Source organism: Cydia pomonella, chromosome 12 (assembly GCF_033807575.1).
Source record: "Cydia pomonella isolate Wapato2018A chromosome 12, ilCydPomo1, whole genome shotgun sequence".
Taxonomy (NCBI): domain Eukaryota; kingdom Metazoa; phylum Arthropoda; class Insecta; order Lepidoptera; family Tortricidae; genus Cydia; species Cydia pomonella.
Window position 1 is genome coordinate 8,421,759 of NC_084714.1, and position 26,104 is coordinate 8,447,862.

General features: G+C 35.3%; 1 protein-coding gene across 1 annotated transcript; it reads right to left on the reverse strand.

Annotated features, from left to right (window-relative positions):
- Nucleotides 1-1,708: 1,708 nt before the first annotated feature.
- LOC133523418 (uncharacterized) lies at nt 1,709-25,895 on the reverse strand. The gene is made up of 2 exons (XM_061858978.1): nt 25,523-25,895; nt 1,709-4,754 (listed from the first exon to the last, which is right to left on the reverse strand). Exons 1-2 carry the CDS (start codon nt 25,675-25,677, stop codon nt 4,442-4,444), a joined length of 468 nt encoding a protein of 155 aa, XP_061714962.1. The 5' UTR covers nt 25,678-25,895; the 3' UTR covers nt 1,709-4,441.
- Nucleotides 25,896-26,104: the final 209 nt, after the last annotated feature.

A 26,104-nucleotide genomic window follows, 5' to 3' on the forward strand; every position in this document is an offset into this window, starting at 1 on the left:
GTCATCGACTGACAGCAATATGTCAAAATTTGAATTATGCGACAATGCGCGCGCACGTTTTCAGGATCAATTCCAAAACTAGTAACATTTTTTTGAAGTATGTTTCGCTAAAAAGTAAATAAACAAATAGACATGTTTTCTGTGTTTTTTGTTTCTATGTGATGTAATCAATACTAAAATAATATGACTATCTAAAATGACGAATAAAATAAGTATGTGATGTAATAAATATGGTTTGGCCAGGGACTGTCTCATTCCAAACACTGATAAAGAGAATCATACTGTCTTTATCTTACGTTAGTACTAGTATCCAAATAAATAAATAAATCATTAAAGTTTTTTTTCTCTTCTTACTTACTAACAAATTGCGTTTGCCAGACTATCTATTATTAAAATACTTTCTTTAGGAATGATACCCTATGTGTCAAAGTTGTCAAACGTACAAAACGGAACGGATCAAATAATTTGTTGATGTTTAAAAAATATGATCCTAACGTTATCCTACGGTTATCCTAGTTGGTCAAAATAAATGATAATTTAATTTAATTTACTTTAAAAAATTATATCCAAAGAAAAATGCTTAGATGTTCGACGTGATTGCGATTTTAATATAAAAAAGTATCACAAATAGCAGATCTCCAGGGAATTTGTTTTGCCTGAAGTTTTGATGTAGGCGTTCAATTGGTATGTTTTTTTTCTTATTGCATTGTTGAGTTATATAATGTTATATTATGTAATGTAATTCACTATTTGAATCAGTTTTTTGCAAGTGTTCTTGTACGTCGGGCTTCCGTTAGTGATGGAAATAAAGTCAGACCAGAGGGCTTACCGCGAACCAGGTTCGACGAGTTGCCTCCCTGTCACACTTAGCTACGAATTTACAAGTGCAATAGAGAGGCAACACGTCGAACGTGGTTCGCGGTAGGCCCTCAGACAGTGCACAGGCTGGGCATCCTGGCACCCATATGTTATTATACTCTGTCAAGCCATTTCCGCCAGTAGAATAGATGGGCCAATTAAAAAAATGTATGCGCGAAGGGTTATTAACGTCTTATAGAAAATTTGAATTTCGCGCTTTTTTCCACTGACAAACTTGTTTGACCAGCGATATCTGTTTTGTTGATTCATTTTCGCAATTCGTTCACCTTTTTTAGTTTATCTCTTTCTCCTTCAGTGTGCCCTTCAGGGAGCCCGTTAGCACGTGCACATTTTCCGCTTGCCTAAGGACGACTAAAGAGCAACTGTACAATTTAAGCGCTTCAATTTTGGAACACTATAGGCTATCTGGAGTTACAATAGTAATAATAGGAGTTATATATAGCTAGTATAGGTGGGTAGTAAAAAGATGTCGATAAATATTATCGCTCCAAGGATCTAGAAAGGTGACTAAGTAACCTCGTGTCGTGCGATTCGCACCTTCACATAGATAGGCGAAGCTAATGTGTTATACCATGCAGTTGCATACAAATCAAGATTCTACACAAAGTTAAAAACCGCAGCACCGGACGCCGCTCCGACGTACGGAGGACTGTGATAACCGCCTAAGCCCCACGGGCGCAAAATTACACACGCGATTTCATAGAAAATGTCTGAAAAGTCTAAAACCCTTGAGACTTAAAGGTTTTTGACTGGTCAATGGCTGTCAGTGAAATAATTAATTACAAAAGTGGGTACCTACACCTACACTATAGAAAAGAAAACAACTTCATATGGTTTTATCAATTTAATCGTTAAAAAACAAATTAGAACTGAAACTGTAGCTGCACCTACCTAATTCATGGGTTAATACAATCTTAGTTCTTTTCAGATCAAACTTTTAAGAGGAAACATTACGCTCATTTTTTCTTATATAAAGCTAATATTTAAAATCGATATCATCAATAGTTATCTGTCTCCACCTGATATGCCTATTTGATATGTTTAATTTTAGCTTACATAAACCTCAAAGAGTGCGTAAACCTTAAAACTAAAGGTCACAAGCAGAAGCCCAGCAAGTATACAAATCCAACAACATTAACGCAAAAAAATTAAACATTTTGACATAGAATACGTATTTCTTTCTCATTCCATTTCCAAAATTTTGATGCAATTGGCTATAAGTAATCTGAAGTATAAATTTAAAAGTGGAATAATTACTGTCTTGGGTGAGACTTGAACTCACGGACTCTGGATCGATACTCCAGCGCTCTGCCATCTGAGTATCGATCCAGAGGCCGTGAGTTCAAGTCTTACCCAAGACAGTAATTTTTCCACTTTTATATTTTATTCTAAGCTTAATAGCATCGTTCGCAGACGTTTCTGCTTGTTAAAAATTAATCTGTACCCCTAGTGTAAATTTAATCGATATCATAACGTGACGAACGCGTTTGCGTTAAGTCTCGTTTTATATAGGATTTTGAGTTTCCAAAACGTCCCGCTTGGCGCGCTCTTTCTAAATCCAATACAAAATGAGACTAAACGCAAACGCGTACGTCACGTTTCGAAATCGAATTTATTTACACTAGGGGTACTGAACTATGTCAAATATAAAAATCCAAATCGAAAATCGATCAAACATTTCATTAGATAGGAACAAAACCAGAATGTACTTAAATGGTTTAGGAATTTAACTCGGGACTGCAGCGCTGTTCCGGCCTCGTCAGCGCTAAAATACCTATACGAGCTTATAAAATATGTAAGATACAGATGAAATTCAGAAAATCAAATCAGCTTATATGTGATGTGCCTTGGACTTTGAGTTCACTTAAGCAGGACGCAACTGTAATTCAGTACCCCTAGTGTAAATTTTATCGACATCATAACGTGACGAACGCGTTTGCGTTAAGTCTCATTTTGTATAGGATTTTGAGTTTCCAAAACGTCCCGCTTGGCGCGCTCTTTCTAAATCCAATACAAAATGAGACTAAACGCAAACGCGTACGTCACGTTTCAAAATCGAATTTAATTACATTAGGGGTACTGAATTACTTATCACTTGTCTTGTTTTAAAAAATATTTCGTCGCAATACTTACGCAAGTAAAACTTATAACTTTACAAGTGCAATTCCAGCATAATGTTACCTCTTAATCACATATACAGATATTACAGATAGGTAGATAGAATCAGACCAAGATAAGTTGGCCGCGAATTTGATAGCCCGGCCAGTGCAAGTGTTAAGTGAAGGTCATAATTTCATAGAAGTTTGACGTCTAAAATAACACTTGCACTGGCTGTGCTATCAAAATCGCTGCCAACTTAGCTTGGTCTGACTGTAGTATTTATTTTATTACTTACACTCGTCACTACAAGGCACGTGGTCACAATTTTTCCTATCTGTATAATATACTTACCTAGATAAGTACCTACCTGTCACTATCGCGAAATAATCTTTTTGTCATAAGTAGGCAGCTACATAATTATACAAGTAAACGATTAGGACTTTTGAATAACATAGTTAGATTAAATGATCTAGCCTCGTGCCGCCCAATGTCCATTTGGATGTGCATACCGCTTTGATGAAATGTCAATCTTTATTAAAAAGAAACAAAGTAGCATTTCATTTGTCTGATAAATTTTTCGAACTAATGAAATTCAAAAATAGAACTAGTTTTAAACTTCCTTAGCCAGAATTTTGTATGGAGGGCGGCACGTGGCTAGATATATATGTTTAGAGATCTTAAGAAAACAATAGGCATTTTTTATTATTTTCGTCTTGTTTTTCATGAATTAATGAAATCAGTTCTGTTAAGTCTAATTAAATAATTATATTTCAAAAAAAATTGTAAGTACAGTAAGCTACAAATACTTAGACAACTTACACTTCCATTTTTTAAATATTTTAAGCCTGAATATATCATTTCAATCGCAACACATGTTTCGCAGCTGACTGTACCTACATAATTATGAATACCATATTTTTGGCATGTATTTTTATAAGTAAGACATGGTTTATCAAAAAGAACAGAATTATTAAACAATCATAACATTTTGAAAAATATTAAAAAATCTACTTCATGGCACAAAAATGTAAAGCTCTCTTAGAACTTTTAAAATGTGAATTCAATTACACTTAATAAATTTCTAAACAATCTTGAAAATTTTAAGGGGATTAAGAAGTATCTCATTTGTGTGGAACTGTTTAATAGAACATTATTCACTTTTAACACCATCCTTAAACATAATTATCATCATTAAAAAAATGGTATTACTATCGTACTCCCTAAATCACATAATTGGTATTCTATTAGAATACTTATCTTTACTGACTTAACTAAAAACTAAATATTCTACCTCATCACAGTCTCATAAAAGGAATCACAAAAGTCTATTCCATAGTATCACGCCGGTTCTCCTTCGTCTTGTGCAGCATATAGTTTCCGGTCCTATAGAACACAGTACCAAGTCCGACATGATCCCGATCTAGTATAACTAGACGGTACAGCCTCAACTATAAATCAGATTCTATAGAATTCTCATGGAATCTGTGTGCTTTAGTATGTTGTGTTCTATACTTCGGAGTTTCCTCGGTTCCACGTAGTCGCTAGAATCGGAGGACTCCTGCTGTTTGTGGAGGTTGTAGGACCGGATCCGTCTCGCTCTCGTGTCGGAGTCGTACATGAGCGTGTGTGTGCTACCCTGTCTTGACCTGAAGGCTAGTTTGTAGGGTGTGCTGCTCTGGACGTCCGACATGGACCGGATGTGCCGTCTGAATTTGGATTCCTTTGTGAGAGGTGCGACTGTGAAAATTGTTTCTTTCTTCGAGTCTTCTACGGACCTGGAAAGAAGGAAAAGTTAAGTTAATATTGTGTAGATACAGAATTTGTTTATAACCGCGAAAGGGTTTCCAATAACGCATATCGCCATTATAGGTATATGTTATAAAAATAAGTAAATGCAGGCGAAAACACGACATATTACTTCGTCGAATAAAAAGGGGACCCTATTTCATTCGGCTGTTAACTTCACCAGCACATTCTATATTCATTAGATACTTCAGTCACTTTCAGCTGAATTCATCGGTTATACTATCGGTAATTTCCAATTTCCTGCAACATCGGAGGCATGCACAAACAAACCTGAACGGCATAAATAACTACTGTTTAAAATTAAACATGTGGCTTAAAATAAACCTCATGTATTTGAAGCGGCAATAAAATCCTTGCACCGAAAATAGCTATCAACGTTTTATTGATACCCATCTTCCCACTTAAAAAATGTAATTGTAAAAAAATGTACCTATTCATAGTCAAACCGTGTAAACTGTTTTGTGGGACTCCGTATCTGTTTGAGATGTATTATTTTATGTTAATAATAAATAATAATAATAAAAAAATATATCTTGAAACTGTAGGTACAGTCAAGGTATTAAATATACGGACAAAGTGCTAAAATATGTACACACTATCTTAATGTATGGGCAATAAGGGCGTGTATACATATTTTTGACTTTGTCCGAATCGATATTTAATACCTTGACTGTACTTGTTTCATTTCAATCCACCATTCGTCCTTTGATAGCATCGGAATCGTTCCCGGCGCCTTCCGATGATAAAGAACAGTTCAAGGGTACTTATACCTTGAAATTATAAGATAATTGTAAAGTGTACAATAATAATGACGTGTAGGTAAATTAATTGGTTGTTTTGATTGTTAACGACGGTCACAGTATCAATAAAATAGCCATTAAATATTGTGCTGTTCATCGTGTTGCATTACCTGACGAGGTCGTATGCAATGTTTTAAAACGATTCCCTGGTCATGTCTATTCCAATAATTTTCTTGTTTGTATCCCATTCATTAATCATTTGTTTGCCCTTACTGCTGTCACTTCGGGTCGGCGCAGCATTATTGTTTTTTCTTCATACGTGTATGGTGGACTATTATACCTACAATTATGTCTCTCATACAGTTTAATTCCGTTGTTTTTTTTTATGTCAGGCCAGATAAATATCTATTTGTCACGATACACGCTTATTAAATTGTTTGTCTTTGTTAATTTGTTTAAATTATTCAATAAATTTTGCAAACAAGATTTTAAACCACTTGGCTAGAAATCTAAGTTGATCGTAGGAACTCTGTAATGAATCAAAGCAACATTATCTAGCTAGATCTCGTTAAAGTCGTTATGATGAATACGTAGCAGACGCTGGTCTAAAAAATGGCGATAAAATCTTGTTCTTATTGAAAACAGTGCAAGGAGGACAGTGTGAACAGTCCATATGCATCCCCTTTGTTTTCATTGAATCGATCGATCCATTCGTGCTCGGTACAACTGGCTATAGCTAGTAGGCAGGCTTCTCGTCGACGTTCAAACAGCTGCCATAAGAGGAAACATTAGTGGTAATTATTCCATACAAACATTCTCAGCATTTTCCTCTCTGGATTTTGGCCGTAATAATTTTTTTAATGAGTTCAATATTATCAGTACCTGTGTCTGTACGTTTTGGTTTTTTTTTGTTAATAATTCTTGTTTTTACAAGAACTAAGTTCCTTCAAAAAGCGCTACAAACGGCCAAATAAATGCGCCGTAAACAGACGTCTAGCATACAAAATCGGCAACAATAAACGCAAAAATCAAAACGGTCAGACACAAGATAATTTCTTCGTCCCCAAAATTTTGTTACGAGTTTTGGAGGAGGTAAATGTCAAGAACGGACCCTCGGTTTCTGAGATTTTCACACATGATTTTTCGCCTAAGCTGCAGTTGTCCTTATCGCACTAATTTCAGGAGCCGCCCCCGTGAGCGCGATAGAAATATTTACCTAAAATTCTCAAATCTGCAAAGGGACTCAGCTGGTATTTCTTAATACCTAACAGAGCACTTGGAACAGAGATCCTTTCAATGCCAACATGATAACACTACAATCATTAAATAAACTAGTTCATTCCAAATGCCAAATGATGACAGAATTAGATGGCTGACGTCGATTTCATTTCAGATCCATTATTTATAAATAGATCATATTATATTTGTTATCACTCTGTAAATAGTTGCACAAGAATATCTATGTCGCGACTTATAGAAATTTTCCTTTACGTAGACCATCGACCTACCGTGATTAAATATTGCGAAAGACTTAAGTTTATTTAATGTTTAATTACTAGTGATTTTAATAGTTTTCGAGGTTACGATTACGACTCTGCTGTGTCTGTTAAATAAGAAAAACGTATATTTTCAGAGTAAAACGGCTGGGACATACAGACGTGCATGACAACAGTAGGTATAAGAGCGTTACGGCCATTTCGGCGTTACGACATTACACGCGCGTTACTTTTCCCTACGTTCGGTATTTACGAGCTTACACGCGCGTTACTTTTCCCTACGTTCGGTTTTTACGAGCTTACACGCGCGTTACTTTTCCCTACGTTCGGGTTTTTACGAGCTCACACGCGCGTTACTTTTCCTTACGTTCGGTTTTTACGAGCTTACACGCGCGTTACTTTTCCCTACGTTCGGTTTTTACGAGCTTACACGCGTGTTAATTTTCCCTACGTTCGGTTTTTACGACTTTACACGTGCGTTACTTTTCCCTACATTTAGTCTATACGAACTTACACGCTAGTACGCGTACGTACACTCGTATAAAATGCTAGTCTGAAACCGCCCGCGCCATAAGGATTCCGTTTTTGTCATTTTCGCTACATACCCTGAAAAACTCTACAATTTAGAATAGTAGTTTTAGTAAACAGCTTATATTTATCCTACTGCTGGATTCAAACCTTTCATTTTACTATGGGCCTAGCCATCATGTTAACTTACTAAGATCACAATCCTATTGTGAACTTCACGCCCTTTAAATTTCTTGATAGTTAACATTTGTTTCCTTACAATATTTATGCTTCAGTGGAATGCAAAAAAGATTTAGTACATAGGTAAGTCGCGAAATTTATATATACCAATGAGGGATTCGAACCCACGACCTCGAGTGTGCCACACCTTACCCCAGCTACCTAGCTAGCAGGCTAGTAGTAGGCTTTAGTAAAAGTTATTAAGGTGAATGAAAACGTCACGATTATATTTTCTTAAGAGGGCGCAACATTTCAGTTTTTAAAATGAATGTTTAGGCGTTTTAATCAGGGGCAAAAATCACACGGAAACTATTTGAAAGGGCAAACTCCAATCAAAACCTTAAAAATTTAAAGTTGTCTCGATAGAAATAGGAACACGAAATATCTAATTTCCAATTATTTTCAGTAGTAGGTACCTACATATTATCCTTACGCTGCATAACATAGAAGTATAATTTAACCAGTGATAAAACCGAGGGATCTAAACAGAAACATATTTTCAGGGTAATTGAGATAAAGGGTAAAAACCCGCGCTATGGCCATCTTCCGATGCAAGTTTCGCGCGACAAGTTGTTCCCTTCTAATTTCCTGACTTTACGCCCCCTCTTAATATGTCTTTCTTTCAGAGTGTTTTCATAATAACACTCTTTCAGCACGTTTAACTATTAAAATGCCGCCGATTGCGGATGTAAGGAAATAAATAAACAAACTCGGGCAATATGTTTCCTATCGAGCTGAGGAATTTCGTCTAGCTACTCATATCTAGTACACTCTTGCATTCCTGTCAGCGGAAACGATGCGATAAATTGTTTACAAGCAAACGCTTGGGCAGTTCGTGGGTAATAAATAATTTGATATGCTGTAAAGATTCGGTTCGAAAATTTGGGAAAATGTCACGATAGGGTTTTTCAAAGCGGTCAAGAAATTTCTGTTAGATTCAGTCAGCGATAAATGATTGAACCAAAAATCATTTTAGTTACAGATGCTTATTGTTTGCCCTTTAACGGTCAGACGAATATCAGATATTACGGAAAATTGAAACCTGTCATTTTGAAATTAAGTTTAAAATCAGGGTGGTCATGCATTTTTGCCATATATAATCGAAATTTGCCCATTAAAGGGTAATACATTCCTCCACACGATATCAAAATATATGGTAGGTGTCAAGTCAGGTAAATCTATTGAATAAAATAATAATTATTATTATTTGTCATTAATTTCTCCTGCACCAACATATACAAATGTCAATGTTTGACCCAATAGTTGACTGGTAGAGAATGCCTTTTGGCTTTAAGTTCGCCATTTGTTCATTTCTCTTTATTTGTGCAATAAAGTTTAAATAATATAATAAAATCTATAGATATCAAAGACACCTTACCACGCTTAACCTTCTTATTTAAATAGAAATGAGATTACCTACAGTGGAATTTTAAGGCTAAGTTTAATTACCTTTATCATTAGTTTGTCATACAAATTCTTACTGATATGGATTAAAGGCTAAATTTGGGTTTTACATATAAGTACGGTATACCTAACGGAACATACACTAACAGCAGACTCGTAAAAAATGCTATCTAATTATTACCTATTACCTAACTGAATTTTTGACAACTGTTACGGCATAATATACGGAGCGCTATAGCACCCAATTTCATTGAAATTGATGTTAACTACTTAAGTAGTTTTTTAAGAAAAACTATTTGTTTTAGTGAATAAATAAAATATATGTTATTATTCATTATGTTTATTTCAAATATCGCGGGCTTACTCGATACACATAATTGGACGGAAAGATTGGTCTCAAAGTCACCATTAAAAGGTTCTGTCTTTATTTTGTGTTTGACTTAAATATAGGTCTGCAATTAAAATCACAATTTCATAATATTTATACCTAAACCGCTAACGAGTATTACATATTACAAAATTAATCCACATTTTTTTCATTTTTAATTATTCCCTTATTATTCCCTTTTAAGGCCCAGTAACAGTGAAAGTGCTATCTCATTTACTCCGGTGCAAATAGACAATGTACGCTGACGCGCCGTGCTTTCGTTATTGACATTTCGCAGCCTCTTGACTGTCAAATCAGAAGCACGAATTTGTTTTAGTCTTTGCACATCTAGTAATAATATAAAATTGTGTTTTTTTTCTCGGGAGGTCGTTACTCGTTACCTAAGGCGCTACTGCCATAAAGAGTCAAAGGCACAGGCACGCACAGGTATTACAAACTTAAGACATAGCGCCAGTGGTTAAATTTCTACCAAAATATGGGCCAATGGTATATAATGGTGTAAATATGGGCCAAATACAGTATACAGCGCCTGTCATCTTAGTACTTTCCCAAACTTATATTCAATAACTAAACAATTATAACGTAACTTTGTTATTTTTCTACTAAGCGGTTAATGACGTGAGGGCTATTTCAAGATGTAACTCCCATTTGCTCCGTGTGGGCGTAAATAAGTGTAATAAACGTTCTTATAACTAAGATATTACGCGTACCGCGTACGTGCCAAATGGAACGCCGAGGAGAATTTAATTAAATACATATGTGGCAGTAACAAATAACTTTATAAATTTACTAAAGCTATTTATAAAGATTTTGATTGGTTATTTTAATTACTTTGTATAAGGTTTTATTAAATTTTTCAATAGCTATATAATAGTGTCAATTTGATTTTTAACAAAAAAACATCGATTAAAGGCCTCTCGCGACAATGATTAACTAGCGGCTCTGTGAGCTATATAGACCTCGCACGCAAGCATAGCTTAAAACCGGAAAATGTATGACGCCGCTATTTTGGAAAAAATCAAGTGAATCTATTAATTATTGAACCTGTTCACAAAATTTCACGAGCATCGGTTGAGAATTGCGACTAGTAAATAGTGGAGAACATCCGGACATACCCAAGCTAAGACTAAGAACTTTGCTAACACTCAATCAATTAACTTTAGCAATTAGTGTCGCAGCGGCTTACGTGAGCGATGACTAGCGGATGCAACGCGGCGCGGTGCGGCGCGGCGGCGCGGCGGCCCAACGGCATTCGGAGATCGCCCACGTAGGACACTTCTATAGGTATCAAAGGATTGAATTCACCCGCGCCGCACCGAGCCGCGCCGCGCCGCTTCGCGTTCGCGAGTTATTCGCTCACATACGACACTGCCTATGAATTGTCACTTGAAGGTGCAAATCGTTGAAAAAGGGGAAGGGGACATGTGTTAGTTTACTTACTAAATACCCATGATTATTCGATATTTAATTAATAGTGACTTAATAACCACAGGAAACTTTAAATCATTAACAACAGCCATACGCTGATTAAAATATTATTATTATAATTCAAATAGTAGGCCCTCGTGCGTAACCGCTGTTATCGATAATTTGCAGTAAGATTAGGATAACGATATGCAATTGTACTGTAACATAATTTATCAGTTACATAATAAAGTGTGAAATCTTACATAAGTAAAGAAAGAAATTAAGTCAGATGTCCTTAAATTTTTATAAGTATGTTAGATGTTATTTTCTTTCTCGAGGGATTGTATCGATTCGAATCCTGAGTTTTTGACTTTCGCTCGATAGAAAAATCACGAACATAGGTCTAAAATGCACTTTACAAATTTTTAGTTAACAAATTATGCACTAAAGCTAAAAATATGAAAACTGCTTCTAAAAATCGGCAATATCATGTTTCGTGATCGGAAACGTATCGTAACCAACTTCTTTTTTATACGTACTTAAAATTTAAATTAAAAAAAAAAACATGATTTATGCGCTACCTCGCAAGCACCTATCTCACTCACGCTTACACTCAGTAAGAGTGAGAGAAGAAGACGAACTTACTGGGCCTTGAAAAAATACACTCCAAATTGATGCTTCCGTTGGAGCTTCCCGAGATACGATGCCACCATAGAGTATATTGAATAGTAGGGATGCCACAGACAGATACAAATATAATACACTCCTTTTTTTTTGTCGGGGATTACATTACGAGTACAATGATGTCTAATTTACAGTCTGATGACCCGGCAATTTTCCCAGTGATATAAATATGTTAAGTCAAGGAAAGCATGTAATTAAATATACGTTCACATTATCTGACAGCACATAATCACTGCACGTGTTTAGTCCAGACAAAGACTATTAACTGAGAATATTCGCTATTTCAGATGACACTGAGTTATCGGGCGACGACGTCGCGTTCCTAGTAAGTAGGGTTAGGTCATACACATTATATTATATTATTAACTCGTTCGCGTCTTTTATGTAGATATGGCAAAGTTAAGATAGTCAAAAGCAAATTTTTACTCTGCACCCTCAGAGGGTATTTTTTTCAGTACTTTAGTCTCAAGTCTCGTTTTAAAAAAACGTGATATACAGTAGGTATTATACTGGTCAATAATTTTTTTTTTTGTATGAATATTTTACTAGTCATTTTATACAAATATATGATGAATATTAGCAAAGAAATTCTGTGAATTACAATGACATGAATTACAATTCAGCATATACTAAAAAAATGTCTAAGAAAAAACAAGTTGATTATATAAGTAAGTATTAAAAAAAAAAACAAGTTGATTATTTTCATTTTATTATTTTTATATTTATTTAATGTATTCTTCTTTTTTTCTTTTATCTGTATGTAAAGACAAAACATAATATACACAATACAAAGTACATTCTTACCTACACTATTTCTACATACCAGCCCCACATACCCATATACGCACATTAATAAACTATAGTACAGGCACACACAAATACACATAAAGATGTCAATATAGAGCTGTACCTAAGAAAGGTACATTATGCTAGTAGTGACCGACCCCAATCTCTCCCGGTACCAGTCTGAAAATCAGCTCAGAGCCCTCTGGCACTGCACATGCTGAGATTGGGACCCTTTGCCACATTATAGATTTAAGTTATAATTATTGTGTTAATTTAAGTTAATTAGATTAAGTTATTTTGTATTTTTTTTAGCTATTTTCACATAAATTGTAAATTTTGTTGTGTGGCAATAAAGATTTTTTTATTTATTTATTTTATTTATTTGATTCCTTAAAACGTGAACACAAAATACCACACAAGTAATATTTTTCTGAAATGTGCTTGACGCAGTTACTATAATATTTCATTAGTCCTGACTCCTGACAATGTTCCTCATTGTGACTCACGTCTAGTCACGTCAATTGGTAAATCTTCTATAAAAAAAAAATAGAAATGTAAAACATCATGCGGTACCTAAGTATTTGTTATCACACGCCATGGTTCACGCAAAGCACTAAAAATATCTGCCGTTCAATTTTTCATTTAATAATCATAAAAATACCAGACCAACCTTATACATACTTCATCACACATGTATGTTATACTGTATTGCTTTTGTTTTTCTTCAAGTATAGTTCGTGTCATCCACGATGACGCGCAGATGTGTCAAATCTAACCTTTAATAACATGACAATACGAGTCAAGGCACGCGTCGTCGTGAATGACACGATCTATACCAAAAGGGATTTTCTTTTAATTTTCCAACTTTAAATAAAAAGGGTATTGCGGAATAAAATACCTAAATAAAGGTTGAAGAGAATGAAGGGGTCACACCAAAACTGGTCTAAAGTAAAGATTCTAGTTTCACCACGAATATTTGGAAAAATACAGCAAAATATTTAAAAAAAATATACCTATAGGCAATCAGGAAGATTCGCGTTAGATAACCCTATTAGCCCCGAGACCTTCGCTTGACTCAAGCTGCCTGGTATATTTATATCTTTATTGTCTTAAAGGAATGATTTCATTCCGCATATCGCCATCGCACACGGATCTCAAATGCTTGTGGTCACTGAAAAAAATAAACAATGATAAGAGACCATAGACAATAGTCCGAGAACTTAGACTTAATTTAAGATCAATATGACGCTCACTTTATTTCCAACTTATGATTCTACAACAAAATCTGACGGTTCTTTATTTATATTAGGTCCAGTACGTGTCCTTACGACCTTCTGATGCCGTTTCATGGGCTAAGTAAGGTAAAACACCCAATTATCGACACTTTAACGTCGAGATTCGAGCATTTTCTTAAATATCTGGTTTCTTTATGATGATACACGGTTCTTTAATGCACTGAGTGAAATTTTAGGCTTCATTCTATATTATTTTACAGTAAAAAGAAGTGTAATACTAATAACTTAGGAAATAAGACGAGATAGATTTAGGCTCTTTTTAGCCTAGTTATCGACTGCAAAATTCTATATATCGACACCCAGTAATCGACATGTTCCAATAATCGTGATCTAGTAATCAACATATCCTATTTATCGTCATCCAAATATCGACCTAACTTCGAACACCATTCCCAAATAAAAGTCTTACTCAGTCTTTTAATCATTTTAATTCGCTAAATAAAAACAAGGACATGTCTCTATATTATGAAATAGTTTTTTCTTATTTATTATGTCAACTTTTAATTACATTTTTGTTACTTAAGTAGGTTACTAATACTAAGTTTCATCTACTTACTTGCTTAATACTAATCAACAAAACTTAATGAGACTTAATGAGGCTTCTACCGCCTGGGCCATTTGAAGAGGCGTGTAATTTTTTTTAGGCGCCATGCCTGCAACCTGCAAATAATGTCGGTTACTGGGACATTTAGGCTAGCATATAGAATATCCAATCATCGACACACCGCTGTCGGTCATTGGAACGTATGGGATATCCAATCATCGACACGGCTGTCGATCATTGGAAGCAATTTGAATATTTGAATAAAAGGCTTATATATTTAGAGTGCTGAACAAGCTTAGATAAATAATATAATAGAGTGCACAAAATAAAATAAAAAAATGTTTCGACATTTGTCGAAGATTAGAAAATGGAAAAAAAATATCTCCAATTACCGACAGGCGTGTTTTGACATTTTAATATAACCTCACCCTTCTAATGAAATTATTAAAAAGTTGTGAATGTCTATCCTAATTTCATAAATAACTAACATTTTAGATAAAGCAAAACATTTAAAAGTTATGGGCAATAAATCTTACTCACCTCCTTAACGATTTCACTAATAAAACTGGATTTCTTTCGAGATCTACCGCAGACTAAACATATCATTACGCCATTTTGTACAAAATGGCCGAATGTATGAAACGTCATCCGCAATGACAGCTAGATAACCCTGGTCTATAGTTTATGCTTCGAATGCGTTCAGAAGTCAGAAAATATTCTTATTTTATTTTGAAAACTTTTTTAATGTCGGACATTGGTGCCTTGTCGAAGATTGGGTGTTTTACCTTAGTTGGTAACAACACTGCACTCTCAATCAGATGTAAATCGCACGGTTTGATTCGCACCCAATCCCATGTCGCCACACGTGCCTCTGAAAAAACATAGCGAGACAGTACCTATAGTATTTTTAGAATTCTAACACGATGTGTTAACGTGAAACGTTTTTTTATGCTTGTTTTGTGCCGCTGGAAGATCTTTATCAGTGGTGCTTCACTTTCAGTTTCCGTAACTGGTATTTATAATTTTCGGAATATCTTTCTTACCTAAATACTTTTAAAAAATCTATTTTTATTTTTTTTATTCGGTGTTTATTAGCCTCAATCTATTAATTTAATGACTTAAAGAACAAAAACGTCACGGTTTATGATTAACCGAGATCATTAACCGGTTAATTGTATGAAGGAAATACTGGTATCTGACCCCTGGTTTCCACACCACGCAGAAAGCTAATATCAGAGAATATTGTGTTACTTACAAAATATACGAGCTTCAGACCTCACTACGCAACGCGTGGTCGTACAGTCAGCATCAAAAGTAGCGGATTAGCCGGCCTAGCCAAGGTGAAAATTGCTATCGCTACGTCAACGAAACGCTTGGTGTCTCTCTATCACTCGTCCATATTAGTGCGACAGTGACAGTTGCGTTTCGATCGCATTGGAGGATTTGTCATGTTGGCTACGCAGCCAGAATACGCGTAAAAAAGCATTTACCATTCTCTAATACCCGGTGTTTCACGTGAAACCCATTATTGTTTGTATAATAGGTAATTAGTCGATCTGCAAGTATTAGACTAAATGGGTTTCTTATTAGGTACGCGTTGTGCGCGTAAGAAACTTTGTTTTGTTTAACAACCAAACAACCGTTGTAGTTTTTATTTATATTTAAGTTTTAGTTAGGTGCTTTGTAAGTGAGTACGCACTCGCCATACTCACTTATTATTTATTTCTGTTTTAGCTAAATTTCTCTGAAGTGAAATGTATAATATAATTCTTTGAGAAAATAAAGTTCTATGAACCTAAACCCGAAAGATTTTAATAGGTAGTGATCAGAGTCCTATAGACTTTTCTGAAATACCAATTGAAAATAAAAACATTTTTGGATTGTTACTTAGTGCTAAACGTAGGTACATAGTTTAAATACCTATCCTCGTTGATAGATGTAAAAAAGTGAAGTGACAAATAACACTTTGCAAATACTCATTACTTTTTACGAGAAAAAAAAGTAAAAATTGATTTTAAGTGACAGGTATATTAATAACATTTGATTATCACGTGAATAAAATCTTTCGGATTCCTCCTGATACACAAACACACACTATTGTTCTATTATTTGTAGACAATGGTCTACAAATAATAGAACAATAAAACTGTTGCAGCTACATTACTTTTGAACGCGAACCGTTGAGATATCACTATTTGGAAAAGTAATCGACGTTGACAGATACTTTTAGCGCGTTGTTTTCTTACGTTACCATTGATACTGATGAACAAAGAATAGGGGGTATTACTACAATATTCTGCCTATCGTAAATCGCAGAATAACTTTATACATACTGTGCCTTAAACTGTTTTTCGACATGTTTTCGCAGATAATAAAAATATATGACATTGATGCATCAAGGCGGTATGTTAATCTTAATGGTAATGGGCCTATCGGGAAACGCGAAAATCTTTTAGTTATCTGCCTCTTTATCGCTCGAATATGCAAGAGTAATAGAGGTTAACGAAATTTAGATTTTCTTGTTTCGCGGTCGGTCCTCAGTTTGTGATGGATTGTGGCAGTGACGCCTCCTAAGCAGAGTTTCGCGTAATATTCCCTATTGTCCAATCGAATTGCAATTAAGAATCAACGTATTTTTCGTCACAAAATGAAGGCAATCAAAGGAAGCGCTACTTATCGCTATAATTCGCATCGCATTATTGTTAATATTTTACATGATATGAGATTTTATTTTTTAGTTTTTGACATTACTATTAAAATTAATATTATATACACTACAATTTTATTGCATATAAAATTTTAACTATCAATAATATTATCTCTTAGTTGTGAATGAATTTGTTGACATAAAATTTAAAATTGGAATTATTATAGAATAAAATCAACTAACCATTGTTATAAAACCTCGTTACATAACTTAGACTTAAGACTATTGCTGTACCCTATCAGGGTCCATGTGAGACTCACAACTACTATGTAACACCTGTACAGACCATGGATGCAATAAAGAAGAAATAAAGAAATTAAGTGCGTGCTCTTATAAAATGGTACCTAACTACCTATGATACATAGACGTGTATTGCATCAGTAGGACCTATGAGTACAAGTGCAACTTATTTATAGACAAGAGTATAGTAATGAGTGCTATGTTATGATACAAACGGGTATTAACTTAAATAAAATATGCCCATACTAATGCACTGGAGATACAGTGGCGATTGAATGCTAATGTAATTTTATACAGAGGTACTTTCATAGCTCATTTTATACAAACGTACGTGCGATGGATGATGGTTTATAAGATGGGTGATATCTATCGTGAATACAAAAAGAGAAAACGTTTTTCCACTTCTAAATATTTTTCATTCTCCATGATTTTTTAGCATGTTATCGACACAATGAAAAGCTAGGTTTATAGGTTTACTTTTTCAAAATTTACAAAACAAAAAAAAAATTAAAGGTGGAACCTATAAACCTAGAATAGCTGAAGCAATCGATATCAACATCAAAGTGATTTGTTATATAAGATTTAGTTAGTGGGAACCGTTTTCTCCCGAAATGGAATTTTTAAAAAAAATCCGTTATTTCGTTAGATTCGAAAAGCTATTCTTCCCTCTTAAGCAAAAGGGCCTTATTATATGCTCGCCTTTGTCCCTCTATCTCTGTAAATTTTATGTAAACCTGTATTGTGTACAATAAAGTAAATACTACTACTGCAAGTCTAAGGTAGGTTATTTTGTTGTAGGTACGAATCTGCTCCTTTGTTACCATGTGAGACGTATTAAAGAAGCTTACTTTGACTGCACTAGCCATCATCAGGCTTCAAAAGTTTTTCATCTTTATTCACAATATTTATTTTTTTTAATTATTAACGCTATTGTACTAGGTACGTATTTAGAATTACCGGTACCGTACTGAATCATTTTCTTTGCCTCAGAAGCACTTAGTCATTGTTTAATGACGTTGGTTGATTTTGTTTTGTTTCAACTTTGAACAAACATTCAATCAAAGACCTTAGTCAAGTTTAATGTGATTTACTCACGCTCCAGTTTATTATTGCAACCGACAACAAGCAATACATGCAAGTAACAGAACATTGTGTAATTTGTGTAAACAAGAATTAAGTAATTCCTGAAGAAAAAGAAGTTGGTAATTCTTGTACCGCCCGTGGCACACACAATGTTTTTTACCACACTTGTGAGGAAAAAACTAAATTTTAAGCGAAAAGTTCTTATATAGGTACGCTGATATTTAAGAAACATTCGTCCGCCATATTGACATTTTTGATAGATTAGGCATCGAAGGCACTGATCAAAGCGACATTCAGCCACGATTGAAAATTATTTAAAAATATCTAAAACGGCTATTAAATTAACCAAATTATATATAGTAAGTAATAGTAGTATACTTATATTATAAAAGTAAAACCTATTTTTTTACTCATTTATACCTCCTTGCGTAGAAATTGAGTAAATTGAGTAAAAGAGACAAAAAAAACATTATGCCCACTTAAAAAAAAAACTATTACGTCCCTGGGCATAATATAACTCCATCTCAGTATGCTGGCTTACAATAACACTGTTTACGAGCCAGTGTGAAGAAAAAAATTTAAAACTGTCGAACTACAAATTCTTGCTATTCTTGAAAATTATCAGCATCAATTGTAGCGTATGAAACAAAAACAACGCGCCAAAACTATTTGCTACCCTTGAATATGTACTTTGGAAATATTTAATTGTTCTACATAATAAACTCCGTTTTTTTTTTTGTTCGATTTTTCTTACCTCAAAATCCCCTATGACATCTAGTTACTAACTTATTATAAAATTTCTAATCTAAAAAAACGGGCTAAACAGACATCTTTTTATGTTAGGTTATTAGATAATGATAATGATTCGCTACTTTTGATGTTGACTGTACCACCACGCGTTCTGAAACTCATACATTTTGTAACGCAATATTCCCTGATATTAGCTTTATGCGTGGCGTGGAAACTAAAAGCAATGACACTGTCGTGGCAAAAAATATGTTTAGGGAACATTTTCGTACTATATGACATACTGTTAAGTAGGTAACTAATGTAGCTATGCACAAAACCAACATAAATTTAGCTATCCCACGGAGTTAAAAATGTTAAAATCCATCTGCGTTGAGAATAACTAATAGTGTCTGATATAGCTAAAGTCCAATCAATCGCGTGTCAATAATGCTTAATTGACATTATATCAAAGACTAACCGCGTAGATTTAGTATCAATATACATTATTTCATAACCTAACGTAAACAAAGTCAAACTGTACTTTAGACCGATCAAATCAACTACGCACGAGCCCACATTCTGTCTTAGCTAAATCTAATCCAAACGTTATTCCAATTCAATATGAGTATCAATACGTTGTTCTCACTACTTTTCATACGTTTTATAAACCCACACTCGTATTTTAATGCTTAATTATGTATAGTACTCGTACATATGTACACTGCTTTATCTATATCCATATCATAAGCTTCAACATACTAAACTACTATTATAGCACCACATCATACTCGTACAAAACAGATTTACAATGTAAATAAACGTAGCAACAGGCAATCTTGTCGCTGTAAACGATCTCTTCCAGACAAACTTATGGTAGCAGGATATAAAGAACAAAAAAGTTTATCTAGGTTGTGAACCGCTCGGTCGCCTAGAAACATTGGCACACACTTTGCCAGGGAATTTATACAAATAATTGATACATTTTGGTGACGTCACCGCGGCCATGATATTGCCGATGCCGTGGCGGTCGAAGTGCGCATTTAAATTCATTTTATATGAGGTTTTATAATGCAGTCTCGATACCTGCAAAGCTTGTCAAACGCGTTATGTTGTATTTGTTTATTTGAATTTGATGTCTATATTAAGCATTGGGTCCTTTATTCCTATGCTATAATTATATGCTACGCAAAAAAAAAATAGAGTCGAATGGGATGCAAAATATTTTTTTACCTACCTATATACTATAACTATACAGTCGAGTTCATAAATATGTTTACAATCGAACTTCACCTTAATCGATTCAATTAGGTGAAATAATGTATACACATTTATGCAGTCTACTGTACAACCTACTATATAATAGAGGCGGTATTTAACATTCAGTAGGTAGTACATAACTATGTAAGATTTTTCGAATCTTTTTTAAAAGCATTAAAAGCAATGTCCTGTAATATCTAAACCCCATACAACAACCCAAAACCTAATCATCCCATACCCATTGCTAGAAGAGCCGACTTCAAAATTTCGTACCGACTTGATACCGCGATGAAATGCACAATGGTTTATTCCCATAAAAGTGATGCTAAGTCCGAATTTGATGACTATCAAATTCTTTTTTTTCATTTTTCATTTCATTTCATTTCATTTTTTTGAACTTGACTTGTCTTTCGACTTGTGACGGTCAAGTCGGTACGAAATTTTGTAGTCGGCTCGTCTACCACATGTAAAATTTACCCGTATCTTTATTGATCAGCAAAAATTACTTCCTTATGGGCAATGTTCGGGTGCTAATCACAATCAGTATAATATTTATTATAAAAAAAAAATAAGACACTAAATGAGTATCTAGGTGTGAGGCGAATACGTCAGAAATGTTTGTTGATAAGTATTTTATCGATGCCCGACGCGACTGATGCATTGCATGAGACATTTCATGTTACGTGTCATTTTGCTTTGCTTTGCTTACTAATGTTTAGCATATGCTAACAAAGGTGGCTAGTACGAGCAAGGTGATAATTTACTTTGCACACGAATGCAATATGTAGTATCACCTAAATAAATTATTATAATTATTTATACCCGCACCGGTACCAAATTCAGATTTAAAATAAACAAAGGAGCAAAGTACTGCATTTACAGCATTAATTCCGATCTTCTGCCAACTATTCGGGCAAGGGATAATGATCCATTTGTATTTTGATATTAAGTTCAATTACACTTGCTACTTGTTTTGGTAGCGATACAAAGGTCAGTACGAGGTAGTTACGTGCACGCACGTTTTATTGGGACACGGCTAAGGTCCATCACTTGCATAATAGATTATCGAATGAAGCAATAAGTCATATAGCGTGCTATTAAATGCCAGCGAAAGCAATGTTATTATAAGGTAGCTAAAGTAGGAAGTAATCCCTACGCGGAAGGAAACAAGAATAGCAGAATCGCAAATCTTATCTTGGCGTTGAATTGAACGAGTCTAACGTTTATTTTATAATTTGCAACGTAAATCCGTCTCAAGACCTTCATTTAAAACATACTTTTCATATCGAATATCTAAAATATATGTTCTTTTATTAACATATTTATTAAAATGCCAGGCAAATTCGACATTTGTTTTGTTATTATGACATTGGAACGTAAACATCTATACTTATTTAATGTTTGTAATTTGCAAATTCTACGAAGGCAACTGTAAAGTTATTAACTAGGCCCTACCTATGTGTTCAGTCGTCATATTCATAACGCGTTGGTAAACATAATCTTAACGATTTGTGAGTAGGTAATTTGGAAGACTAATATCTTAAACATATTGTTTGATTTAGTTTAGAAACGTGTGCACAAGAGTCAAATTATTTTTACCAAATTCTCTATGTGGGAGGAAAGGGGAATGTAGCCGTATAAAAGTTTTAAAAACGATAGGATCGCATAAAAATAAGATATTCTCTGGCTCAAAAGGCTCATTTGTTATACCCGACGGGAAGTTTATTTTAGACGTGCTATCGCCTATCGGAAACTGGCGATTGATAGATACCACGTTTTCGTGTAATTCTGATAAATGATTTTATATTCAAATAACCCCTTTTCATGTCCTTTTTTTTCAGATGCAGAATATGGATGTGCCATTTTACACATTTTTGTTACTCGTAGCTATTTTTTGTGCATTTGCTTGCTGGTTCTATTTTTTATTTTCGTTTCGTTCGCTTTTATAATATTAACATATTCATATATTTTAGAACGGCGAGGAGAGGTTTTATTATTTACCCACCGATATTTAAAGTTTACTAGGTAGGCCAGGTACCACGTATTGTAGCATTAATAATACAGTTTTCTCTCCCTTCAACTACCTACCTACTTTCTATTAACTGTATTGACTGAGCTATCATAATTTCCTTGTCGGTTTATAATAGAAACCTATGCATTATTCACTTTAATTGTTATTCATATTTATGGTTTCATTACGAATTCTGTGCGCGTTATAAAAACGTGCATGACAATACAGATAAAACCGGCCAAGTGCGAGTCGGACTCGCGCACGAAGGGTTCCGTACCGTTATTTATAAAAACGGTAAAAAAATTATGTTTGTTGTATGGGAGCCCCCCTTAAATATTTATTTTATTCTGTTTTTAGTATTTGTTGTTATAGCGGCAACAGAAATACATAATCTGTAGACATTTCAACTGGCTAACTATCACGGTTCATGAGATACAGCCTGGTGACAGACGGACGGACGGACGGACGGACAGCGAAGTCTCAGTAATAGGGTCCCGTTTGACCCTTTGGGTACGGAACCCTAAAAATGAAATGCGTAAGTCGTTGGGAACGCGAGCCATCTAAAAGCGCACCAGAGAGTGGAACAGCTGCACTCTGTTGACAGTAATTAAATGTCCACTCCAGAACACAGTCGCTGTGGCTGAAATCGGTCAGGAGTCATCAATCAACAAAATATGCCAAAAATCTTGCATTTTATCTCGAAGCCTGTTTTATCTTATCTTGACGATTATTCTAATCGCCGCATTATACGAATTGTGTACCTATTGTTCACTTGAATGCACATTCATTTACTATTGTTAGGTCAGTTGTTTTAAGTTATTCTTCTGTGACAATGGGACAAAAGAGAATCTAATGATACCTAGGCGTTTTGCTCGAGAAACCGTGGATTGACGGATATCTTAGACAAACCCTATATACCTAAGTCCATGTTCCAGCCGGTTCGTCATAAATCTGCGGAGATATGTTCTACTCGTCTGAACTACAGCCAGGACATTTACATTTCTTATTACACTAAAGTCGACGTATGTATGACAGCATAAACCCAGGGAGCCCATTTAACTCGAATTCTTCATTCTAATTCTACCAATGATATTCTCGATAGAATAATGATTAAATCTTGTAATATGTCCTATTTCCCTGCATTTTCGTTATTTATTTTAGTCACATTCAAACACAACAAAACAAGCAACAAACAAACAAAGAGAGTGTATAAGGGGAAAGTAGAAGAGGGAGCTGGAAGGGCTGTTCCTGCTCCCTCGGCGGACTCTCTCCGATCAAATCGGGGAAATTCTGAAGAAAGGCCAGATCAAGAGCTCCCTAAACCATCGAGCGTGTATGAGGAATTTTATGAAAGTGAAGGAAGCGAAAGTGGTATGTCAGGATCGTAGCAAGTGGAAATTCGTGGTATCTGCCTACCCCTCCGGGAAATAGGCAAGATTATATGTATATATGTATCTATGCTTTTCCCAAAGTATGGTCCAGTTAAAGGGCTTAAACCTCTTAAAATGTTTGATCATGTTGGATGTTGGTGTCGATTAGTACGTAAAGTGAAAATATTCTTGAATGTACGATTCACGACCACTCGACCAATTCGTCTAGCAAAACAAATATTGAAGCCTATGGCAACAGACAGTTCCAGTCTATTTTCAGGTCAAATAACAGAAAACAGTGTTTGTCAGTGTCATCCTATTTATTAGACTGTAATCAGGACTTAAATATTATTATGTATATTTGACTGATATGATTTCTTGATGACACTGTTTTAGTTTGATTATGTAAGTTGGTAGGTAAGGGTGACTTTTATAGTTATTGGCTCCTTCTCTTAACAAATCTGAAAGAAACGAGGAAATAGAAGACTGTCTTAATGGTGTTCCGGACTTTTGGGAGGCGAGCGCGGAGCCGAAGCCAACACATAGAGCCCCTTTTGTCACATTGATGAGATGTAAGGGGTACTTACCCGTGTCATTGGGGCACACGCAGAGGCATCATCCGCCAAGGTGCAAAGACTATTGGAAGTTGATGGAACCTAAAATGAACTGGGCTATTGGGTGAAAGCAATAAATACTGGGCTATGGGATATTGTTAAGAGTGGCCAAAAACTATAGCAGTCACCCTAGCTAAATTTAATGTATTAATCCATTCAACACTAATCACAACACGTTGACGTTTTTCCTCTACGAAGCATTTTCGCTACATACCAGGAAACCCATGTTATCGGCTACGACACTACGACGCAGCGCTACGACCGTAGCTCAGCGCTGAATGTGTTAATGATTACTAGGCCACTGTCGTTAAAAATAGGTCTCCGCATTGTACGTCCGTTTTGTTTAGACCGGTGCATGTAGATAACAGACAAGCGGCTCAGAATTGATGGATGAGAATTTATTTTTAGTTAGTATAGAGTTAGCTTAGCATTTAGACTGAGTTCGTGGCTATGATCAGTTAGAATCAGAATCTACAACAAACTCACCACTGAATCGAACATGAATTATATTAATATAAAAAATACACTGTTCGTGGCTTTTGCACGACACGCGTTACCAAAAATCTGAAAGCATCACTTGTGAATAGATTATTAGAGAATGCAATTATTCGTATAAGAATGCAGGTCCTAATCGTATAATTGTGCCCAGCTTTAATATGAAATGACAGGAGGGTTGGTGATTGGCCTAAGAATAGACAGATTGACTCTGGCCACTTTAACTGTGCACGAACTTGACTGTAAGAATGCACACATATCCCTATAAGCTCTATTTTTGACGTAACACTTCGTGTGAAAACTTAGCGTGGTCCGACTGTAATATTGTCATTTGTAGTCGGTTGAACTTGCAGTAAAATATGCCTAATTATCGAGGTTCTACTTAAGGAACAAGTTTATTATTGGAATGAACACTTTCGCCCACGTGACTGAAGGCAAAAGGTCTGGTTTCGCTTGCAACCTCGCCGCAATCTGTTTAAATAAATTACTAATTCTAATAACTTGATAACCAGATACATGTTTTCAAACTCAACGCAAATTCACCTAGACCACAAATTCTCCTTTTTAACCGAATTTTTATTGTTAATTGTTCAGATAAGAAAACAGTAACTTGTATAATTATAATTAAATTGTTTGTTATCCTTAATGATGAGGAATATTGTAAGTAGGTATTACATTCATTTGATAATGTTGACACGACATTGATAAAGGGGCTATACCGAGAAAGAGCGGGTACTTACTTTTCTTTGAAATAGTCCGATATTTGGCTCATCTTCCAGAAGATCTGGATCAGCAGCATCAGCAACGTGTGGTTGATCCAAGTGTATAGCTTATAGCAGCTCTCCATGGCGCCTTCCTCGCGCACCCACAGCTTAGACAACGAAAACTCACTCATCCGTCACTATTTAAAAGTATAATTCGAAAAAAATACCCGACAGTTTCGAGTATGGCGCGCACGAATACGAAATTCAAATTGGTAAATGTAGTCCGAGCCGGAAAACTCGAGCGAGTCGAGTGAAATTGAATTGCCGAATGCCGGCTTATCAGCGCGAGTGCCGAGGAGCGATAGGTTTGACCGCGCTCGGTCGCCGGTGCACGCGAACTGGCGAACTGGCGGCCATGAGAGTACTACCGCGGTTGTGACGAAAGATGACTCAGTTGTATCGGTGTTTGTTTCATACGATCTCGGCCGAGGAATGCGACCCGCGAGTCGCGACGCGAGCCCTCCACTCGTCTCGTTGTTGTTTTTTTGGTCTATGGTTGACAAAACGATGCGTTGATCTCAATTGCAGATGAAACATGCAGCTGTGAGTTTACTTCAG

Bases quoted from the DNA above. Each gene is read 5' to 3' on its own strand.
- LOC133523418 (XM_061858978.1), bottom strand. From the start codon at position 25,677: ATGAGTGAGTTTTCGTTGTCTAAGCTGTGGGTGCGCGAGGAAGGCGCC. The intron at 4,755-25,522 runs GTAAGTACCCGC...CCTTCTTTCCAG, and splicing joins TCGGACTATTTCAAAGAAAA to GTCCGTAGAAGACTCGAAGA.